At 42.8% G+C, this 24184-nt stretch overlaps 2 protein-coding genes and 1 long non-coding RNA gene across 9 annotated transcripts in view; 1 reads left to right on the top strand and 2 right to left on the bottom strand.

Annotated features, from left to right (window-relative positions):
• The first annotated feature begins 4924 nt into the window (after nt 1-4924).
• On the top strand, nt 4925-8382 carry LOC148419476 (uncharacterized). The gene is made up of 3 exons (XR_015866637.1): nt 4925-5033; nt 5213-5401; nt 5517-8382. It is a non-coding gene; the product is annotated as an uncharacterized LOC148419476 (long non-coding RNA).
• Nucleotides 8383-9455: 1073 nt separating this feature from the next.
• On the bottom strand, nt 9456-17221 carry hp1bp3 (heterochromatin protein 1, binding protein 3). Of its 3 annotated transcripts, none has more exons than XM_088424250.1 (13): nt 17105-17221; nt 15664-15744; nt 15317-15494; nt 14888-14965; nt 14616-14772; nt 13964-14107; nt 13819-13878; nt 13598-13737; nt 13352-13442; nt 12448-12607; nt 11753-11864; nt 11135-11284; nt 9456-10791 (listed from the first exon to the last, which is right to left on the bottom strand). In XM_088424250.1, the coding sequence occupies exons 2-13, from the start codon at nt 15728-15730 to the stop codon at nt 10092-10094; spliced, it is 2037 nt and encodes a 678-aa protein (XP_088280376.1). In that variant the 5' UTR covers nt 15731-15744; nt 17105-17221; the 3' UTR covers nt 9456-10091. The 3 variants fall into 3 exon arrangements, with proteins under 3 accessions (XP_088280376.1, XP_088280377.1, XP_088280378.1); XM_088424251.1 differs by lacking the exon at nt 17105-17221 and adding an exon at nt 16557-16958; XM_088424252.1 differs by lacking the exon at nt 14888-14965.
• Nucleotides 17222-19640: 2419 nt separating this feature from the next.
• Nucleotides 19641-24184, bottom strand: part of eif4g3a (eukaryotic translation initiation factor 4 gamma, 3a) — a 37902-nt gene continuing 33358 nt past the window's right edge. For all 5 annotated transcript variants that reach the window (XM_088423446.1, XM_088423447.1, XM_088423448.1 and 2 more), the window contains 9 exons: nt 23745-23857; nt 23494-23666; nt 23222-23347; nt 23046-23127; nt 22079-22177; nt 21835-21981; nt 21388-21469; nt 21138-21284; nt 19641-20530 (listed from right to left, as the gene is read on the bottom strand). In XM_088423446.1, coding sequence (XP_088279572.1) covers nt 20349-20530; nt 21138-21284; nt 21388-21469; nt 21835-21981; nt 22079-22177; nt 23046-23127; nt 23222-23347; nt 23494-23666; nt 23745-23857 — 1151 coding nt within the window. In that variant the 3' untranslated portion in view covers nt 19641-20348. The remainder of the gene's footprint in view (nt 20531-21137; nt 21285-21387; nt 21470-21834; nt 21982-22078; nt 22178-23045; nt 23128-23221; nt 23348-23493; nt 23667-23744; nt 23858-24184) is intronic.

Genomic DNA, 24184 nt, shown 5'->3' with positions numbered 1-24184 from the left:
GTACGCGTCCCCTTGCTCCTTTGTCCTTTGGACATCTCGAGCTTCACCGAGGACACGTCTCTTACAATCGCACCTATGAAAGAAAAGACATAGTTAAATGGGTGATGCTGAAAGGTTGCAGCCGGTTTTGTTTGGAACAATAAACACATGTCCATCCAAGGAACAAAACCGAGATCCGACATTGAGCTTCGCCCCCAGGAGGATAGCTCCCGTTTTATGACTCGCTTATGTCTGAGTTAGCACAAACTTTCTAATGGAGCTCATAAAACGACTAGAAGGTGCCGCTTTCTCACAGTGGGCAATATTACAAGATTCAATGAAAACAGCACTGATTTTCTCAGCGTTTGAAACCTTTCAATACTGTATATCCTTTTGTTGATTTAAAAACAGTTTCTGCATTTATTTTATATAACCGCGCTTTCTTTTACAAACACTCAATGTTTTTGTGCATTGTCCCCTTATAAATTGCTTCAAAATTGGAGCATAGCTAGCATATCAAAATTGAAAACTGGGTGTTATAGAATATTTAAATGTAAAAAATACATTTAGAACTGAAAAGCAAAGGTAATGGACGAATTTACATATATATATATATATATATATATATATATATATATATATATATATATATATATATATATATATATATATATAATTATTAAACGGTACTTCTATCTGTTCTGCACATCAAAAACAAAGAACATTTTAAAAATAGAGATCAGCGAGATTCGAAATGGGCAAAAAACGCCCATGTAGCAAATCGTAGGATATTTGCGGTCGAATTTAAAGACAATTTCAACACGATTACTAGCATACGTTGACGGAAAGCTTCACGAGGCGCACCTGAATGGTAACCCGCGGAGGACGAGGCCGTCACCATCTCATCACCGATCCGCATTCATTACCGTGTGGAATGACAACGCAAGGGCACATCCAAACACTAACACGATTATGCTAATGAGTGCCAACAGCGACTCGGAAGAGGCGAATCCCAACAATTAATCAAAACTCATAAATAGCAATAATGTCATTGACTTTGGGCGCTGGCAGACGGGAGCTCGGCCAATGTTTGTCGCTGCCAGCCAGTCTATTTAATAATGGTGATGCAAGCGGCTGGAGCTTGACATGATAATGCATCATGCCAACGTTTTCCTTTCGCGCCGTGTCAGCAAATCCGATTAGCCAAAATGACACCTTTACATGCGTTTCGATTCAGCTTAAATAAATGCCAAACTACATTAAAATGTTGTGATCGCGGCGCTCTTACATGAATACATTAAGCTCCCTGACACAGATAAGACATACGGTACTGTAGTGATATTTTTTCTTAATACCGTGACAGGAACAGCACAGTTTTCAAATTAAGAGCACACCAATTGGAACATGAAGCTGCTTATTGCTGCAATACCTTTTCAATATGTTGTGTGACTTTATTTGGTGAAGATTCACATAGATACATGTTGTAAATGATCAGAAATAAAGTCGCGTGATCCATCTTCTGAAGTTGATGAATAAAAGACACCTAGAGCTCTGACTACAAATGTCGTTTAAGTTTGACTTTTTGTTAGTTAGGGCCTCTTTCTATGAAAAAAAAAAAAGTATTTTCCAGGGGGGTACGTCCTCAATAAAAGGGTGAAAATTACTCTAATTGCGTATGAGAACTCATACTCACAAATGTATGTGTAACATCAGCTGCATACACAAATGTGCAAATGTGTACAAATAAATGTGTAATATAATACAATACAATACATGTGTAAATGCCAATTTGGGCCCATTCGATATAGAATTTGATGAAACGACATTGTTTAAGCGTACCTAACAATGTGGCCACCGATATGACATATTCTCCTTGTTAGTCTTTTAACACCGCATGTGATTAACACTCCTGATTGGAGCTTTCGGCGCCAAGAAAATCTATTGGTGTGAGGACTCGGAACATCCTGCCTCGAAGAATTCGCTTCCTGATGTGGAAGTGTGATGTTCGGGGATGTCATCATCACACGGCAAAACGCGCCATTCTCACTTTTTTTTTTTTTTTTTTTTACAAGACGGGTAAAGGTTTGAGGTTGCAATTTAATTAAATACTTCAGATAGTACTTTGTACTTTGATAGTAAAAATCATCTGTATTTTTAATTTTTGAACGACTCATCTGATTGTTTTGTTGACATTCCCTTTGGCTCCATCTAGTGGATGCATAACACAACCCTAGCCACTGCAGCTTCTATTCTATGCGCCTTATAATGCGGTGCGCCCTATACATGAAATCATTTTTAAAATAGGCCATTCACCTTATAATCCGGTGCGTCTTATGGTGCAGAAAATACAGTACTTATTTTTTCCCTAGTAGGCTATATGGAGGTAGTTGAAATATGTCTATATAAAAATGCGGTTGTGCAGATCCACTTGAGACTGGATCCTCAGGGCTGTGTAGGCTTCTTCAGAGGTGATTTTTATACGTTTCCCCGAAACTGCCCTTGAGGGACATCTTTGTTTATGTTACTACTTCTACACAATATGAACTCATTCTTTCCTCGCCGCGTTTATTCTTTTATCCTCTTGACATTTATCAACATCACCGTTACCATGGGAAGAATCAAGCCAGGACAGATATACGGCTCTTATCAAACGGCGGCTAAAGGCTAACAGTTTTGCGAGATCTTCTACGTTCGTACCCTGAAAAATATGACGTTGGGGAACTATTATTATTATTCGTTTTTTACAGTATGTAGTCTACGCGGGTTACAATAGTTGTAGCTGTAAGCCAGGTTTCATATAGCGAAGATAAGGGAGAAGTAGATTGAGCGGAAAATACAACAAAAATTGTCGCAACTCAAGTGTGGAAAATGCCCCCCTCCCCCCATTGTGGTTTGATGTCTTGTCTCGCAGTGGAAGACGGTAAAAGTCATGACGTGCTGAAAGGTTTGAGAAGAAAAATCCAAACCGTGAAGAATCTCTATTGATTCTCTAGCGATATCCTGCATGCTAAATCCCGCTCTTGACAGCAGAAATTGACAGCTTCAGAAATGTCTTTATCGAATTTATGGTGATGAAAAACGAGACTACATTTGGTTACAACTACACCCTGCTAGTTTTCAATTTTGCCGGACGAAACTAAAATAATTTAATCGCCATGTAAATGCTTCCAATTCTACTCTACACGTGTGTGTGTGTATATATATATATATATATATATATATATATATATTATATATATATTATCATCATTATTTTTATTATTATTGATGTCATTACTTTTTACAGATTTACATATATATATATATATATATATATATATATATATATATATATATATATATATATGTATATATAAATCTGTAAAAAGTAATGACATACAAACAAGAATAATACATTTTTTAAAAAATCACTAAGACCTCTGGTTCCAAATAAACATGATTATTATTGCTATTATTATTAATATACTTTTTCTACTACTTCTTCTTCTTATTATTATTATTATTATTATAATTATATGGGGAGTTTTGTGTTTTAAGTTTTAAGTTCATACTCTCCAGTCCACACTTTATAGCAGATTTTCTTTTCTTTTCTAGAATACAGTACAGCTAAAGAAACGTCTCAATTGTATTTGGACAAAGAAGGTTATCAAACACCCACGTATATAAATTGCCAAACATTTTATAGATTTCATCTATAATCCAGCATTTTTGTGTCCTGTCTTATGATCGCTGGCAGGCCCATTATGCGCTCCTACAGAGAGCAGTAAACTTAATGACTCAGCGTAATTTCATTTTCTACTTCATTATTAATTTGTTGCTTGGCAGCTGTTATCAGGGGGCGAAAGCTCATTCGCAATGACTCTTTTCATCTTGTCTGCAGTCGGCAACAATTCTGCTCGTACTGCTTCACCTGCTCAAAATTGTCAGCTTAAAAGTGTATTATTGAATATAAAAAAAGAGCAGCTCTGAGAATTCATGTCAAGCAGACATTATATTGTCATGTCATGTTTTTTATGATGTTATATTGTGTGTATATGGATAAGGGTCATACGACGCATATAATTATGAATACAATGAGTCTTTACAGCGCAAAGTGCATATTCATGTATAATTAAGTTTAACACCAAGCAGACATTACAACAGATTTATGTTGCGTATGCTAACCTATGTACATATTGTTCTTTTTTCTCGCAGAAGCCTCATCTGATATGATTATTGTGCAGCATAAAATGCAAGTATAACCATACGTGCGCAGATGAGGACGAGTCATTATCAGCCGATGAAGCGTCTACAGTATTTCTCATTGTAATGATACAGCCAATGGGAGGTGCATGTGCAAACATATCGCTGCAATGAAAATCAATTTTCACAGACAATTAAACGCAGAGGGTTTAATTAACCCTAACCCTTGAAAATATTCAAATGTAGTAATGATAAGAATATGTCTAATATTCACAGATTTGACTCCATAAAACTAAATCGAAGTTATTACAGGAGGAATTGCAGTGCGGGTATTAAAGTTGTCTGGCTGAAAAACTCAAAAAAACAACAACACATTTGTTTTTATCGATTGATATATTTTGTGCGATTGTGAATTTGGAAATTGTGTGAGGCTCTGAATTTCCAATCTGTGTGTGAACAAATTGCACGCAACATGAAAATGGGTGTAGATTGTTGCTAGTGCATTTTATAAGCGTTATATTCTATTTTATTAATTTTATTACAATTCTATTATTTCTATTAACCCCCCCCGCCACACACACACACACACACACACACACACACACACACACACACACGCACACACACTGTTTCTCCCATGAGGAAATTCCTGGGTGACTGTTGTCCCCCCCCAACATTTCTTTTCAGCAAGCAGGAGACAATGGCGATGCAGGAACGACAAAGCAGGAAGCATGCTGAGGAGGACAGGAAATAGGAAGCGCAAGCCGGAATAAACGCTGTTGAAAAAGCCAGGGGGGATTTCCTCTCCTCTTACTTAAGATTTTGCTGTAGAAATAATCTTTGTTGTTCTTACAGGAGACAAAAATAACCAGGTAAGACAACTTGTGCTTTGTTTTTCTTCCAAATGATGAAAAAGTGGAATACTGCTTGACCGGCAACTTCCTGTTTGGACTATTTACCAAATTGCTCCGCGGGAAACGCTAGTTTGAAAGATGCTAATTTCCCCATTCTTGCTCAAATGATTGAGAATTCCTCCATCTTATCTTTCCAGGACCAATCTTCAGACAATGTCAAGTATGCTAAGCAAGGTCACAGCTAGTCCTCCGCCCTCGCAGGCAGGAAGTGAGCGCAAGGAGTCTGCGGGGCTCTGCCCATCCTAAACAGGAAGAACAATGTGCAAACGCGCAATGATGCCAAGCCCCTTTGTAGACGGATGATGTTATTGAACGTTAATCGCTAGGTAAATGTGTGCGTTTTTTTTGTTTTAAATGAGATCGGCGTTGTATTGAGAGAAGAGTTTACAGATGTTGGTTTGACTGCCAATTACCGGAATTATTTGCTTTACATCCTTCTAGATCTTTCTGTGGCATCGGGGAAGGTGGTGGAAGGTGCCCCCCCCCCCAAAAAAAAATTTTTTCCGTGTAGATCATAGGTGTCAAACTCCAAAGCTTCAGAGTCTGCACATTTTGGAGGTTTCTCTCTGAAAATCACCTGATTCGAGTGATGAGGATGATTTGCAAGCTCCTGCTCGGCTCGCTGATGAGCTAATCATTTGAATGAGCGGTGATGAACGTTCAGGATGAAGGATGGATGCATGTTGCGTGGCACGTCGGCATTCAATGACAAGGGGGCAAGGCAGCCACACGGTAAGAGGTGGAGTCCGTGTAAACGAGCCGTTTTTCTTCCTGTGTCGAAATATCGCGACCATATATCAAATGTCAACATGGAACAACCTCTTAGTTATCACACTAGCAGGCGTGTGCCATCAGTTGGCTAAAAATAAATAAATACAAATACTTAAGAATGATGTGGAAGAAAATGACCCAAAAATGCTCAAAATACCACATAAGGGTTAATTCAATTTGATTTTCTACAATGTATTTGAACTATGACACACGTATTGTGATAATAAACCAAGAAGGTGCTGTTTTGTTGAGTGTAAATAGAGAACCTAATTATATTGTGAGCCGTAGTAATAAATCATGGACATCTTAATCAAAGCACCACAGCACAGGGACTCATCAATCACTTTATGGAACCACACAAATTCAGGCTGGAGCGCTCTCATCCCGCTGCACAGAATATGGGACGCGGCACCGTGACACCTTATCATTAGCACAATCAAAACCTCTTTGGACAGCCTGGCATATCGTATGGAGACATATATCGCTGCAAAGTTGACAAATGAGGACATGTGTCAAGAGAAAATTATTTTAACCATTTCCTGTCAACCAGTTTATGTCCAAACATTCTCCTGTGAGGGCTGTTTACAGAAAAAAAAACAGGTAGACGCTCATATACACACATATATATATATATATATATATATATATATATATATTAGTATGCTCATTATTCAAATAGTCAAACAAATACACTTTGTGTAATGTAGCTTTCTATTTGTATCGTATATAAAACAAATGTCAAAAGCTCTCTTTTTAACGTTCATGAGGCAAATTTTTTTCGCACTTAATGCTGCCCACCATCATTTTTTTTTTGGTATTTTTTAAAAATATTTTTATAATTGCAGGCCATGTCAAAAAATGTATTTTCAGGATATGGTTTGGGCCGCCTTATGTACATGCCCGCGGGCCACAGTTTGAACACCACTACTTCAAACTTCAAAAAATAATTAGAGGAAGTAAACAGCAAGTCAGAAGACGTCCCCTCTTTTCAAAATACGTGTCAAATTCATCAAGTTGATAAAAATGCGCTTTTACAAGCTCCTGCCTTCCCGATTGCCGCCCGCACCCTTAAGCGCTACAATTTTGCTTGGTGATGGATGACAAGGTCATGGCAAAGTCACAGCAATGACGTTCCCAACGTCCCCGTTAGGTAGGAGCGTGACAGATGGCATTTCAATGGAATCTATAAAATTGTGTCAGCATTGAAAGATGTGTGGACGTCTATTTCTTGACTGGCCTATTTCGGAAACCTGCGTACATTCAACATCTTGACACCAACGGTGAATGCGAAATCTGATTGGTTAAAAAAAAAAAAAAAGTGTGTGTGCGTGTGTGTGTGTGGCGGGGGAGATCTCCAGTCTGATGTGTGTAGATGACATTTACATATCAATACATAGTGTTGAAAATCTGATTAGACATAAATATAATGAATGATTTAAAATACACACTAACTTACTATGGCCCTAAAGTGTGAATCACAAAAACTAATATTTCATCTTTTGTAATGTGATTCACTTCTTTTTTTTCTATTTTTTGTCTGTTTGTTGTTTGCCATAATTTTTGTGTTTTTTTGTGATGCCTGATTTGCAGTTGTTTCATCTTTTTTTTTTTTTAATGTTTTTTGTTTGCAATCACTTTTTTGTTTTTTGATTCCTAAATTGCTTTTGTTTTTTTGTATGCACATAATTTTTTTTCGTCTTTAGTAATGTTTTGCTTTTTTGTTTGCCATTAATATTTTTGTTTTGATTCCTGATTGGCACTTGTTCCTTATTTTGTAACGTCTTTGGTTGCTCTTTGTTTTGTTTGTTGTCAACCAACTTATTTTGTTTGTTTTCAAATATGTAGCTACTATTTGATGTAGGGTTATACATACGTAAATGACCTGCAGAGCACCGAATTTACTTCACCTTTTCTAAAACACGTGAAAGTCCAGACAGAACGAACAATTCTGTTTGCATTCCTATTAAAATGCATGGAAGACCTCCCCAGGTTCATGAATCATTGTGGAATGAGAAATTAAACACAAAGGTTCATTAACCCAATGCCGACGCAGTAAATCACATACTTGTGGGAGCTATCCTCCTTGCTGAAGCCATTAAGCTTAATCACAGCTTCTCAATTTTATGTCTTCCATTCACAGTAAATGCCTCATGTAATTCTACACTTTGATAGCAGCCCAGTGCAGTAAATCAACATTATTGTGCCTTTTTATTATTTTTGCACAGCTGTTTTGTCTCAATGTTTGTTACAAGTCCTACGACATAAAGTAACGCGCGTAGTGTTGTTTTAACAGGTAGTTAGTTGGGAGAGCTTGACAAATGTCTGCCACGTACGTGACGGATGTGAGAAGCTGCAAGAAGCAAATTAGCAGTTTTTTTTAAATTTTGTTTTCTCCTGTGTAATATCCGTGCGACTGTCTTTTAATTCTTGAGGCATACAAGACGTTATTGAGGCTAGCAATCTACATTACTGTCTGAAATACAGTAATTGATGGAATAACCAATGCACAGCAAAACGTGGACGGCTAATGAAGTTTCCATCAATTCTGATACCACTGATTTCATACATCTAAGAAACGAACAATGATGGCGCCCCCTTTTGGTTATTATATGCTAACTGCAGCCTTTGAGATTACAAATGGCATCTGCCTGCGTTTGATTGTTTTTTTTTTCGGGGGGGGGGTGTAGTCTGCTGCCCTTTATTCAAGATTATTGAATATTTAAAACTAGGGGTACTCATATGCGAATCTTAAATCACATTTTTTTTCGCATTTCAATAATTCTGCCACGATCTCGTGGCATGTTGGTGAGGAGTGTGAGAAAGGTGAAACCAATAATTGCTGGGGGTGATAAGTTTAAGGCTCAAAAGATCATTTCATGAAAAAAACTGAACAGGGTGGGGAACGCGCAGAAATATAAAGTACAACAGAAACAAACTTACAGGCAGGTGGGGGCAAAACGGGGAAAATGAGGACCAGGAGCAGATCAACGACAAGTCTGATTGGGCGAGGCAGCAGGGAGGTAACGCAGCAACAAGGACCAGGCAGCGCGGAAAATAAACAATGACCCGACAAGAACCGAACGCAAACTGGGAACTTAAATAAACTAAACGCTTAACGAGAAGACGCGACACAGCCGGGGGAGAGACACGAAAGGCAGGGGAAGCTGATTGGATGACAAGGAGGGCCGGTAAACAGGCAGGTGGACGAGATCAAACTAACGAGACACTGACAGCAAAAGGAGATGCAAGGGGGAAACAAAACTTGAAACTAGAACTTAGGAACATGATCAAAACCCAAAGAAAACAACAAACCCAAACCACACATGACAAATTAGTTTAGATACGGTGGCACTCAAGTTTAACCATTCGGTTGACAACAAAACTGTACGAACTTCAAATAAACGTTTTTTTTGGACATCATTTTTTATGACCGGTTAAAATCAGACAAAATAGACATCAAATGTAAAGAAACTTAAAACTACGAATGTGAAAATACTATACAGGAGCATTTAGGATTAAGTGAAACAAATTACTGGTTGTGCTATGCCTTCCAATTGTGGACAGTTGATAAAGGGGAATAAAAGAACCAAATAACAAAAAAAAAAAACATTGTGTACAAAGAACCATTTTATTATTTGGAAAAAAGGCTTAACAACACAAGGAATACACATGCATGTGGGGGGATGGAGACGCTACACTAAGCGGCAGCTTCCTTATTCACGACACTTAGCTGCACACCGAATTACAGCTGTGAGGCATCCAAACCAACTGTCTATCTCACACACGCGCACACACACACACACACACATATATATAAACAAAAATAGGCCAATTCCTGTTTTAACGAATAAGAAAGTAAAACAATGTTTACACATTTATTTTTTTTTCCCCCCTGGGAAACGGGGAGCCTCGTTTTGTGGGAACCGCAGCGTTAGAACAGACTGTAGGTCTGAATTCACGCGACCGTATCGCTTCCTGGAAAAAGACCAGCTGCCGACAAGGAGCGGACCAGGTAAATAAACAAAACCCCTCCAAATAATAAGGAAAACTACGTAGCTCTACAGGATGTCATCCCCCAAGCCGCTCTCAATTTATCTACACGGATTAAAAAGGTAACTCGTGGTATGACCTTCTACGGTGACCGATTCTAGAAAAAAAACCTACCCCCCCATTAAAAAACAAGGGGAGGACGATAAAGGGAGCGATGATGAAAGTGGCGGTCGGGGCAGACTGAGGGCGGGGGCCTCAGTTCTTTCCTTTCTTTGACTTGCGGTCCGACCGCTTGGCGCCGGGTGCCGATTTCTTTGCGGGGGGTCCCCCGTCGGCCCCGGGCCGCCTGGACGCTCTGCCTGCCGGCTTCTTGGCCTCGGTCTCCTCGGGCTCCCCGGGGGCGGAGTCTCCCGGCTTGGGGCGCTTGGCGCCGGCCTTTTTGGCGGGCCGCTTGGCCGGCGACGCGGGCTTGGATCTCTTGGCGGCGGCCCTCTTCTTTGGGGGCACGGGCTCCTCTTCCGATTCGGGCCCCTCTTCCTCCTTGGGAGATTCTTCCGGGGTGGAGTCTTCTGGCTTGGGGCGCTTGGCGCCGCCCTTTTTGGCGGGCCGCTTAGCCGGCGACGCGGGCTTTGATTTCTTGGCGGCACCCCTCTTCTTTGGGGGCGCGGGCTCCTCTTCCGATTGGGGCTCCTCCTCGGGAGATTCTTCCGGGGCGGCAGGTCGCCCGGCGCCCCGTTTGTTTAGACGTCTGACGGCGGGCGTCTTGGGCCTTTTGACGGCCGCTCGCCGCTTGACGGCGGCGGCGGCTTTTGAAGCGGACGCCTTGGCTTTAGTCACCCTCTTGGCCGCCGCTTTCTTGGCGGGGGACGCTTTGGCCGGGGAGCGTCCTCGGCCTCTGCTGACTTTCTTGGCGGCCGGGGGATGGCGGACCCTGGGCGGGGGTCTCTTCGCGGACCTGCGGACAAGCCCAACGCCATCTCCGTCATTACAAATATACTTCATACTTGACTTGGTCAGCCATTTCACTACTAGACCCTAAGCCAAACGCGTCAGATGTGATGTCCCTTCAAAAAACAACTATGCGATCCAAGAAATGGATAGTTCTAATTTATTGATACTTCGTTATCATGAAATTTGACAAAAATAAAAGTCTCATAATTGCTTTGCTGTATTGGAATCCCAACACCGTATTGCGATGCGCATCTTTTGTCCTTTACGTGAATAAAAATGTGAAAATGGGTGAGAGCGATGGAAAGGCACAGCATTTGGACTAAACAAAAATGAAGATTGGCACGCACCTTTTCTGCACGGGAGCCTCTTCCTCAGACTCTTCGTCCTCCTCTTCCTCCTCCTCCGACTCCTCATCCTCAGACGTAGCTCTGCGCCTGGATCTGGACGAGGGCTTGGTGGACACCTTGTTGAATTTGTCTGGATACAGCGTAGTTGGGCTGAACACAGACACACACCAAAAAAAAATCAATAGACCTGTTTTTTTTTTTATTGCTTTATTATGGGGAAGGTGCTGACACGTGTCTGCAATGCTGATTTCAAAATTCATAATTTATGCTTGACAAAGATTATGAGTCCCTATTTTCCAATGTTGTAGTAGAGTTTCGGACTTTATCGTGACGACCGGCGACCTCTGCGAAAGCCAAGAGGCGGAGCAACTGTGTTTGTTGTATTTTAATAACGCAGGACCGGAATCCCGGCGGGTCTTCTCACACGAGCGCTCCTCCAAGCAGATGTCCATCCACCGCCATCGCCGCCACGTCTGCAGTCCGTGCACGCATAACGCGCAAAGCATGCACCAGGCCTAGTAAGAACTGATTTTTCTACGCCTTCAATCGGCCGGCATGAATACAATGTGAAGATGCTTTACCTCGAGGTTGGGGGAGAAGGCAAAAAATTTTTTTTACCTTGGGTAGAACGGGAAGCTGAGCCGGTAAGTCCCGGTGAAACCGTGACCCGTGATCTGCTCCATCCAGCCAAGTACTTTACACTTGGTCAGGGTCCTCCTCAGATTGGCCACTTCATGGAAAAACAAAGACAAAAGGAGTCAAATCACTGGCAAAAAGTCGCATGAGGGATAACTGATTAATATCTGCGATAGTAATAATATGCTTGAAATGTTTTCTGGCGAATGCCAATCAAAATGGTGAGGGTTTGACTTCTTTTCTTGTGACAATCAACTACGAAGCGTCTTCTTTCAGAATCAATCTCTTCTTCTGTGGCTTGCCTCCAGCGAATAAGAAGCTGAATATGCAAAAAGTAAATGTAAGGAAGAGTAATCCAGCCCTACAAAATGAATCAAGATGCAAACGAAGATGGCGGATGCCAATGACATGGAATACGGGCCTTGAAACACTTCATCATGGTCCAAAGTTAAAGATGACGCGTGCTCATTTTTAACAATGGTCAATTGAAGGTTTGACTCATGGTCACAAGAAAACATTTCAAACACACAAATGATTGCGCTTAGTGATACAAATTGTTATTAATTACGTTTTTGTGAGTGATCTTATTCCATTACACACTTGTCTTTCGGTAAACAAAAACACGCCTGGCAAGGTGACTTTCCAAATGTGACCACTAGAGGGGGCGAGAGTCTCACCTAGTTGGTACTCCTTGGCGTCCTTGTTAGCGTCGACCAGATACTTGCGCAGCGTCGTGGTACTGCACGTCTTGGGCTCGTTCATGGCCGTGATGGCTGCCAAGATGGCATCCTCCAAGGTGCCACCTTTCAGCAGCACTTGGTTGCCGGTGCGCTTTAACTGCAAAAAATAAAATCCGTAGGATACATTTACGAGACGTTACGACAGCGTTCCCAATGGCTTTTAGTATTACAGTAAACCGTCACCCAATTCACAATTCATCAATTGCTAACTTGACACATATTTTTGCATGGAATCCAATCATTAACTCTTTGGAGAAGTACGCTTTGTGTATTTTATCAAATCACATCATTTTGTATATCTTCTTAATTCTTTGCGAAAATGGACTACGGTTTACTGGGGGGTTATGACACTCTTCTTTGTGTATTCATTATATGCGCAATATACTGAGCCTGAGCGTTATTATGAATAAATAAACAAAAATATGATAATTATCCTAGCTTTGTGGCCCTTTAATGATAAACTACTATTTTAAACGATTTCATTGTCATTCACGAATAAATAAAAACAAATTTGATGGTTTCTTCCGGATTTCGATGGCTCTGAAATGAGCAGATTGAGCCTGATGTCCGATCACGTGACCACGACACCCCCACTTTTTCCTTATTGAAATACCCATGATTGCTTTCATTTTAACGGGGGCATTTTCTAAGACTTCTAACGCATTCTCTCTCTCAAAAAAAAAAACTGTAAGCCATTTATTTTAATGGCTATGTTAAAAGATGACTATTCGATCCATATTTGCAATATGTTCAGGGTTACAATGAAAATGAGAGGCTCTGCCCGCATATCGATTCTGGAGGTTTACTGTACTTTGATGCGTCAAAATGAATGTGACTTTGCCTGGAAAGTTCCGGAGGCTCCTTTCCCTGTTATTTGCTCAAGTTGTCCTCGCTCCACCGCCTTCACCAGGGCCGACTTGAGGACTTCCGGCCTGAGGGCAAATAATCGACGATACGATCGGCAAAACCGCCACAACGGAAGCTTTCGCGTTTTAGACACGACACGGCAAAGGCGGGATTTGTTTTTTTCACAGCGTGGCTCATGTCCATGCACCGGAATTGCAAAGTTTCACTTCAGCGCACAAACCTGTTTTCGATGTTAAGGCTCGGGAAGTGCTGCTCCAGGTACTTCTTAATCAGCAGGTACGAAGCCTCTTTGGGCTCGCAAAGACGGGTGATGATGAGCGGCAGGGCGTCTCCCAAGGCCTCTTGCTTGGAGCTGGCCTTCTACAACAAGCAGCGCCATCATCATCATCATCATCATCAACGCCACCATCGCGCGTAACGCCGGTAGCAAGGCGCAATTACTTTGGACGTGGAGGTGGGCTTCCCTATGGTGAAAGTTCCAGAGAGGCCTTTGCCCTTCAGCTACGTCCGCAGCAAAGGAAAAACGCGTTACCGAGTCGCCAGTCAAGCCGCAAACGCGCCTTTTGATTTGGCTACTTCAAGTCACCTGTTTGATGGTGCCCTTCTCCAGCTGTTTTTTCATCGCCTTCTTGATGTGGAACTTCTTCTTGTCCAGCTCCATGTCAGGGCACTTTTTGGCGATGTACTTCATTACCGACTGGTAGGAAACACCGGACCTGTGATCAAACGACTGCACAAAAAGGAGCTTTTGAGATGGAGATCAGCCGCCCACAGAGAACAGAAAGGACGCGGAAGAGCCAGTTTGCTCGCGCAATTTACTTGCGCACCTACGCCGACTTGAACATCTTTCTCCGCGGTAAACAAATACTAAAGTACCGTATAAGAGTCACTCTCCCGAAATATAACAAGAATGAATTTAGCCAGCCGTCATTTTCCCAGGCTCAAACGATTTGACTTCACAAGTGCGCGGGAGCAGCTTAGCGTTTTACAAATGTAATCGATTGGAAACTCCAGTCCTCGAGGGCCGGTATGCTGCATGTTTTGCGGTTTTCTCACCCCGACACAGCTCATTCAAACGATTGGTTCATTAACAAGAGCTTGAATCAGGTGTGTTTGAGAGAAAGGATTCAAAAACACGCAGGATACCGGCCCTCGAGGACTGGAGTTCCACACCTATGCGATAGGCCAAGCTCTCCGTCGCCGGGGCCAACGGGGCGGAGCCACGGCACGTCACGCACCGTGATGGCTTCGATGAGGAGGTGGTCCAGTCTGTTGTGCGTGCCGGCATAGTTGGCCACAGGAAGCTTCTTTTTAGCCGTGACGCTGGCCCACACCGGGATGGTTCTTTTCACTTTCTTGACTTTGGATTTCTTGTACTTGTAGCCGTCCTTCAGCCTGGGGGGGGTAAAGAGCGGGACGGCAAGAAGCACTGAGTAGGTGCGGCTCATGGCGGTCGAGGAGCGATATTTCACTGTGATGCTTCCCGCCCTTATCTCTATCACATCCTCACCTCAGTAGGAGAACATAGCAGTGGGTTGCGCACTGGCCAGCCACGCAGTCCTTGCATTTGTCACTCTGTCCGGATAAACTGAAAATTTGAAAACATCTGTCTTAATAAATAAGCGGTCGCTACTCTAGCGTACTCCCATTTGCTCGGGAGAACAAAAAGAGGAGAGGTTACCGCAGTCGAGAACGGGGACTCGCATCTCCTCAGGCTAATCTAAAAATCTCCCTGAACCAAACAGGATCATCTCCGTTTGTTTCGAATCATCCGTTTTGCATTTTGAAATCACTTCTCAGTGGAAACTCGATGCTGCGGCGCGGAAGGGCGGCCTACCGATATCGAGCGGGGGTAAGGACCACGTGAGCAGATAAAAGTGCTATCATAGTGAAATATCGCAGGAGATGCCCCGTCGTGGCGCGCTGGTGGAGCACTCACTCTTTTTTCTCTGTCCCGTCAGCTGACTTGTCGGCGGCCACTTCATCCACCTTCTCGCCGTTCTCTGCCGGCTGGGCCGCATCGCCCGCTTTTGCCTCGTCCTTGCCGGCGGCCCCCTCCGAGGACACGGGCTGCTCTCCTTCGGCAGACGGAGACTCCTCGGCGGTGTCTTTGGGCCCTGGTCAACGTGAAAAGAGGTTTTATGGAAGGCCCAGATAGAACTTCCCGGTTATTTCACGGCCATCGTTTTTAGAATGCGATATCCAGCTGAAAACGTAATACCGAGTTCGTGGTGTAGCCATTTTTAAACTCAAACGACCCTTGAGCGACCTCACCGCGGTCCTTACCTGTCTCCGCTGCGGCCGAGAGGGGCTTCTCTTCGGTTGGAGTTGCTGCTGCTCGGCGAATCGGCATCACAGGAGGTTTACCTGGAGGTTTCGAGGAAAAGTGAGACACTGCCATTTCTATACAACCTGAATGCTTACGATGATTATTTTTGGTTTAATCCTGTGATAAAATGTCTAAGGGAGGAGGCTAGGCAAGAATTAGTGGTGGCTTGAATTGGCCGTTTATTTATCCCGAGTGTTTGCTTGTGTATGGAACTTCTTAAGCATCAACGTCTACTGTCAGTGAAGAAAGCCCGGCTCGACAATGTATCAACGCCTTTGCTTTTGTAACTTTACCGCAGCTTTCAAATGGCACCACGGCAGTATAACTGTACAAAGTGAGTTGACTCAATTGCATGACAAAATGCGTTAGCTAGCTGGCCCAACCCAATGCAGACAGATTTAATGGACTAAAGCTAGAAAAACACCCTACATTCAACTATTAAGACAGGGTCGTGAACGTTTGGGAAATGGGAACTAATTGCTATTCTAAATTAGTGGAAGATTTGAAAGTTAACATGGTATGAATAGCTCAATACGTGTCAAAAGGTACAACACTTCTCACCCATTCATACAAACGTGTCTCTTAGGTGAATTTAGGCATTAAGGCGTTTTACTTCGGTGGCTTTAATTTGGGGGGGAAAAAAGGAATAATAAAACTTAACGTAGTATGAAAATTTGAGATTGTTGAACAGTTAGGATTTGACATATTTTCGCACATTACAGTCACTTGAATGTTTTGTTTTTGTTTTTTTTTTTTTGGGGGGGGGGGGGGCAGGTTAGAGTGGAAAATGTTGAATTTAATGGTAAACTGGGAATATGCTATTAAATTTGCAAAAAGACAACATTGTTACCCGGATGTCCTGGATGATGTGAATGTGTTTACATCGCGTCAAAGTTGGAATGTTGTGGATCCTTAGTAAAATGTGGAAGTACATCGCCGAAAACAAGACAAAATTACACCAGAGTTTTGGACGTAGAATCATTCTGAATCCGGGATTCGGGCGATTCTGCAAAAAAAAAAGACGTGCGGGGGGAAAAAAAAACGCTGGTTCGGGGCCCACTGCTGGCATCGGTTTCATACAGGCAAAGCCTTTATCTCGATTCATAGAGGTCCCGTGCCATTAAATGGACGGAAACGGTCAAATACGTGACTTTGCGGGGGATCGACGAAGCGTTTTGTTCCGGTTGCTCTCTTACGACTCTTGACAGATGCGCAAAGCAAAATCGCCAATTTCGCCATTTTGTCCCCGGTTAATAACACACATACACTTGAGTATGACACACATACACGGCAATGGTGACGATGGCGTCGCGAGAGCATTTCAAAAACCCGCCCCGGCCTGCAAGAATTCCCGCGCACGACGCTCAGAGCGTCACCGAAACTGTAACGCAAACTTACCTAGGACTTTTTGTGCAAAAAGTGGAGATATTATCGAGTTAAAAATGAGCGCACAAGCCTTTATTTCGATTCCTCTGTTTACGAGCCCCGCCCCGTTCTAGTGCTTGGTGACGTCACGGCGTCTCGCCTGTCATGGCGGCTTGTCGACGGCCTCCGATTATCACGAGCACTACCATCTTCTTTGTTTCAATTGAGAACCATTGAGTCGAATTTACTCACGCATTTCAAGTCAGCGTGGCTAGCTAGACTTTAAACAAAGAAAAAAAATGTACTTCAGTCATTATTCCATTTCACATACGTACCCGACCCCGTGCGGATTGAAAATTTACTTTAAAGCGTTGATACAGTGTGCAGACATGAACCCCCCCCCCCCGTCTTTTTTTTTTTTTTTTTTTTTACCGTGGCAAATCAATTATGGAGGGGAAACTACAACTATGATCGCTACTGAGACAGGGTCTGAGGCTAAGAATCATGGGAGTTGTGGTCCTCATGTAGAAAGTTGTTATATTTGTCTGTGTTTTATGCTACTTTGCAATATTTTGTTGTAATTCGTTTAATACAGTCCTCGTAATCTATGGAAGAATAAAATATATAAATGATGATTGCTGAATGATTAGCCGTTGACCTAATAATGATTAATTGGAGTCCACCTGTGTGTAATCTAACCTTAGTATAACTACTTCCCCACTGTCAAACATGGTGGTGGCAGCATCATGTTGTGGGGCTGCTTTTCTGCTGCAGGGACAGGGGAGCTGGTCAGAGTTGATGGGAAGAAGATTGGCCCAAAATTCCAGTCTCTAGATGTACAAAGCTGGTAGAGACAAACCCAAAAGATTTGCAGCTGTAATTGCAGCAAGCAAGACGTGCTTCCACCAAGTATTGACACAGGAGGGCTGAATACTTTTGCATGCCACATCTTTTTAAATATAAAACTGTATCGCGATTCAGTTATTCATTCATTAGTTACAATGTTTTACAGTACAAGACAGAAGTCAAAGTCCAGTCCTGGAGGGCTGGTATCGGGCATGCCTTCAGTTCTTCTCTCCCGAACACACCTGATTCAAATGATTGGAATCATTTTCACGCTCCTCCAGAGCTTACTAACGAGCAAATCATTTGCATCAGGTATGTTTTGGAGAGCGACCCAGAAACGATGCAGGATGCGAGAATGAGACTTTTGACACCTACGCTGTAGAAAATTCTTGTGTTTGGGAGCACACGGCCAAACAATCAACGTCAATTGCACATAATTGGCTGCAGGCGGAAGTGTTTTGAATATAGGGTTCCCACAGGACTGATTTCATATGAGGAAGCATTGCCCCTTCAAATGGTTTGGCATTTTGACGCCAGTAAAATATTTGTTTTGGCTCCTTGGTTCACTCCGGGTGGTCTGGAGCACTCCATGCTGCTTGTTTAACTGCGTTTACTGACAGTTTTGGAAGCGTTGCTGAGCCCACGCAGTGATACACTTTACGCAGTCATGTCATGTGTTTGGGAGTGCCGCCTGAGGGATCAAAGGTCACGGTCATTCAGTGTCGGTTTTTGGCCTTGGTGCTTACACATAGAACGTTTTTCACGTTCTCTAAATGTTTTGATATAATGAATTGCAGATGATGGAATCCCTAAATTCCTTGCAATTAAACGTTGAGATGCATTGCTTGTCTTTGCTTGTGATCATCGCCCAATTTTTGCTTGGGAAAAACAGCCTTTTTGGGATGTTTTTTTTAATACCCTGTCCTGACATTCATCTGTTCCAATGAACCTGTTCGCCAGTGGAACGGTTAACACGACATAAAAAAACAGGCAAATGGGTACAATTGGGATTCAATTTCCGACTAACGTCCTGGCCACAAATAATTTCCCCAAACCTGCATTGACGCGCTTTTGTGCAAACTCGAAAATCAAAACAGCTTCCTCACAAAGCAAGTGAAAAATCCAATCACCCGAGAGTTCAAATTGTACAGGGGGTGCTACAACATGGCTTTGGGATATGGAGTTTGAAAGAGTTTGAAACTTTGCAAAACCCTGTGAGGAATTGAACCTCCCCTCTTTTCACCTAAAAGACATATGGCGTCATTACAAATGAGTACAGACACCACAAGTTAGTGTCAAAGAACTACTTTTGGCAAAATGAAGCTCCTCGGCTCACGGAGAGTTCCGTGGAACAAAGATACCAGCAGATGGCGCCAAAGCAAAACTCTTCACTTTGACCTGAACACACAATGCACTTTTCAGCACATTATGGAGGATAGCTTGCCCCCCAAAATAAATTCTGATAATGATGGAACTGTAAATAGGCAGGGGTTCATGAGCATACATTTTTTTACCTTAATGCAGAGAAATGGATGTTTTCAGGCACACCACATGATTAATCCGTCAGAAGCATTTTTCTAAAACCAGGGCCCAAGAATAAAACAAATGTCATTCAATACACGACACGAGCCGTTCTGACCAATTAGTTTTGGGCGCCTCTGAATGTCATAAAGGGTCAGACGGACTCGGACAAAACCACCAGAATCAACTCCAAGCTTTGAAATACGTTTCGTCTCCCATCTTTAATATATTTTTTACAAGCTTTTTAATAAGCTGTGTAGGGCTGAAGTATTACAAGCATTTTTGTCATGAGTGCCTCCCCTTACTCGTGCCTGGCATTTTGCTGGTTCTGCATGGACTTTGTTCGTGAGCGGTTGTCCGTTTTCCATCGCTCCTTGAATGCAGCGCACCGGACACAAGCAGCAAAAGCAGAGGACGGGGGGGGGGGGCACTTTTTGGATTATTTTAGACCACAAAGTTGACTTCCCTTTCACCCCCAAAATGGATTTTGCGCTACCCTGTTTTCATCCAAACAGCGTAGAATCCAGGGAGGCCTCTCTATTCCTTTGTCAAAATGATTATTTTGTTATCATTAATATTATTTAATTATATTGTTAATTCTGTTGTTCGGGTTCTTGCTTTCATATGCTCGTTCAGTCCTTAAAAAAATAATAAATTAAGAGTCCAGAACCTATGCTGCTGTTTCTTTTTCTTAAGTCTCTTCTTAAAAAGTAACAAAAAGTAAGTTAAAATTTAAAACAAAAATATTTTCTATGTATTATACATGTATTTAGTGCTTTCGCCGTCGGAATCCAAACTGAAAATGGCGGCATGTTTCCGAACCGTACCGCAGAAAAAGGAATTCCAGCGAACGTGGACAGGTCGCTCATGTTCAACATTTTGTCAAGTGGCGGGCGGGGCCGCGTCGCTCTCAATTGTCCTCGGATTCCTCCTCGGCCTCCCGCAGCCACGTGAAGAAGGGCGTCACCGACTTGAGGGCCACGCCTTTGCCCTCCTGCTCCGCCGGGTCTTTGCTCGCTTCCCACTTGTTAAAAGCTTCCTCCGAGATGACGTCCTCATCGTAGAGGCAGTCGAAGAACATCCGCAGGAGGTCTGGCGGAAAGCGGAGACAGGACCGTCAAGTTTCGTTCTATTACTGGGGTTATTTCCATTCATTTCATTGGGGAAGAGTGGTCAAAAAAGGGGTAAACCTGTATGGGTAGGAAAGTAACACACACACACATATAAAAAACTGAAGACAACATCTTCAAAGTCAAAAACATTAAGAGATCAAGTAATTGAAGCTACTAATATGAACACTTACAGCTGTGAATTGAAAGTCATTCCCGTTCCCAAAGTGCCATCAACATCATAAAGCTGACTGAGAAAATATCAAGCTGTGCAAACTGTCGTCCTGTCAAAAAGGGTCCTACTTTGAAGAATCAATCCAAAACATATTGTGCTTTGAATAACATACGTAACTTGAGCAAACGATTCCTTGTGTGCAAATGCATTGTCGACATTGACGACCAGAATTAATTCACAACGTAGGGGAAAAAAATGGTTTGTGAGCCACTGTGTTAAACTGTGAGCAAGCACTTAATCTGAGAACGAAAGAAGTCAGGGTAAAAAACAAAACAAAACAAAAAAGGAGCCGAATTAACTCCCGGGGTGGACACGGTACTCGCAGCCGTGTCCGACGCAACAAAAGAGCACTTACTGGGAGGCTGATCGAGGGAGACTATCAGCTTCTGAAGTGCATAAAGTGCTTGCAGCTGTCGCTCAGTGTCTGAGTTAAGGTACTTGAGTAATACGGGCAGCCTCTTCTGGATGATAGCTGTGTCTACTTGACAGTTGGTGCCAATGTCTACCAAGGAAGCGGGGGGGAAAAAAGAAAAGGAAGTCAAAGAAAAGAGTCCGGTCGCTCCGCCATGACCGGTAATAAAAGAAAGACAGAAGGCGGGGCCTACCTTTCACCGCCGCCTTGCACACAGCTGTCATCAGTGCCCTCAGGAAGGGCGACGAGCTCATTTGAAGTTCATCCAGGTTTGCCTGGACGGTAGACAAATCGAGCACAAGCATGTCTCATGCGCTCTCAGAAAGCAGTAAATCAGTCATTACCAACCGCCGTGCCACTGCACGCCAATGTGAACCGAGAGATTAATAGCTATGTGAAATTACCAGAATTTCGCCAAATTAGTCCCATACCCATTGTTTATTTACGACATATAACCAATCTTGATTCATTCTTGCGATGGCAGATAGAACTATTATATGCTCTTCCACTAACTTTTGTGTTTGCCCTCTGCCTTTTAGAAAACAGAGGAACGGGTTTTTGGCCCAACTCAAATTTCACACTAAGTACCGTTGCGAGGAGAGCTTCCTTTGAGAACTCAGTGAGCGTGCTCCCTTCGTACCTCTACCCAGTCAAAGATCTGCTCATCGCTGGCCATGTCCTCCAGCAGGAGCTTCTCCAGCTGCTGGCTCAGCTCCTCGTTGGACAGAGTCTTTTTGGACATAGCTGCTCCGGGCTCTGTGGCGTCCGACAGTGTAAACTCCAGCTTCTGCATGCGACAGGTTGGCATCGGAGTAACAAGAGAATTCTATTGACCGCAGCCAGGTGATGGCCAAAAAAAACAAACAAAAAAACGGGTAGGGTACCTGTTGTGATAAAAAGGCCTGGACATCCTCTCCCTCAGGCAGGAACTCTTGCCATCGGAGGCCAGATTCCCTCCACAGAGAACCCACAGCTCTATGGCTCTAAGGAACCAACCAGGATGAAAAATTGGGATACATTGAAATTCACCAATAACAAGAAATCTTAGCTCTGAAACATCACAATATCTTTAATAGACACTTTGTTTTTGAACATTTTTTGAACAAAGAAAGTGAATCACACCAGGGTCAGGGGGGGAAAAAAAGGCAAATAAGTCAGGTAAGTTGACTTCAAAAATTGCCAGACTAAAAATATCCACCTCAAAGCTTTCATTAGAACAACGTTTGCGCCACTCTTTTCTTAATATCGAATGATTATCGGCCGGGCTGATTATCGGGTGGCGATATTTGCAAATTTGTCGTATATCGGTATCTGCCTTTTTTTTAATCCACCCGGCCGACGTGAAGAAATCAATGTAAATGGGCCATATCTCAACACAGTTCGGAATGACAGGGTCTGTGCTATCTAATGTTAAAATATAACATTTAATAATGAAATCAACTTGAAGCATCCTAAATGTTGCAATTAATTACACATGCTGAGTTGAGCATATGTACGTTAAGCATGTGGGCCCCACTTTTGACACTTGTAACCGATGGATGCACCTAAGTCTAAAAGTGCAGTCTGGCAGTATTTAATTTGGTCAACAACACCACGGAAGACTGTGTGCAAAACATGCAAAGGTGACATCAGCATTCAATGCTTGTATTTACGATGGGCAACTCTCTCAATTCAAAATGTGCATGAACTAAGTATCTCATTAGCAACTAATCTGTTAATAAAATCCCCAAACACACGTGTCGTAACAGGTCAAACTGGTACACAACCACAGCATGGGTGTTTCCAACAGTTATCTTTGTCCACATGCACACGAGCAATTAGGTTAAGACGGTAGATGCCGATGTCACTTACCATTTGCTTGCATAGTATGTGCAGTATTTCAGATATTAGGATTCCTGCTCTTCCCACAGCTAACAAAGGTTTGCTTAATTCACTGTGGACACACATGGCGTTGGCATAACCATTGTGTTTAATTACGACACATTGATCCTTGCCATCAAATCACAAGGGTGGCTGCCACTCAGTACCTGAAGAGCTCTCTCATAGAGAAGACTCCGTCCTTCAGCACGGGAGTAAGCAGCTGGGCCAGGTACAGCCAGATATGAGGAATGTCGATAGCCATATCGTCCGCCTGCTCCAGGATGTCAGTGAACCTGAAAGCAGGGGGGTAGGAAGGAAGGAAGGAAGGAAGGAAGGAAGGAAGGAAGGAAGGAAGGAAGGAAGGTACCGTAGATACCGTATTTAGTCTTAGGCTGTACTGTACAGTGCGCTTGAGTGTAAGGGATACAGACAGACTGACCCTTTGTAAAACTGGTCTTTTGGCAGGACCCCCTGCTGCACCAGCTGGAAGAAGAGCATGCCCATGTGTTCCCGTGTGATCTGACTGCGTTCCAGCGTTGACTCCACTCCGACGCGGACAAAAGTGTGCAACTGGAGGGCCGAAGCAAGCTCATCTACACACAGAAGAGCCTCCTGCAGGAGGAGAGAAACGACAACGGTCGATTCAAAGGACTACTAGAAGGTGAGTAAATGCCCGGAGAATCTAAGTACCTTATAATCATTTATGTGGAGGAACTCGTCAATAATGGACTTGGACTTTCGCTCCATGTTCTCCTCAGACAGGACCAGCCTTTCTGGCGTCAGGGCCACTGGCTCAGGTTTAACTGTCAAGTAGGGAAAAAGTAAAAGTATATATAAGCGATTCTGTATGCAAGTAAAAGTATTTGTATTAAAAAAAAGTACTTGTAATAAAAAAACAAACATTTGTACTGAGGGGAAAAAAACATACTGGTACCAAAATATAAAGAGTAAAAATACAAAGTATCCTCGAAAATAAGTATTTCGGAAAGTATAAAGTTCGGGAAGAAACTAGTCAAGTACATGAACAAACCATTTGTACTTTGTTACTTCCTCTAATGTCTGCTGCCAAGGTGTCGTACTACTAGTGTCAGTTGAGGTGGTTTAGTGCCTGTTAAATTGTGTGAACCGTT

Source organism: Hippichthys cyanospilos, chromosome 9 (genome assembly GCF_059441005.1).
Source record: "Hippichthys cyanospilos isolate Australia breed blue-spotted pipefish chromosome 9, RoL_Hcya_1.0, whole genome shotgun sequence".
NCBI classification, from domain to species: Eukaryota; Metazoa; Chordata; class Actinopteri; order Syngnathiformes; family Syngnathidae; genus Hippichthys; species Hippichthys cyanospilos.
This window is presented reverse-complemented; position numbering and strand designations above follow the sequence as displayed.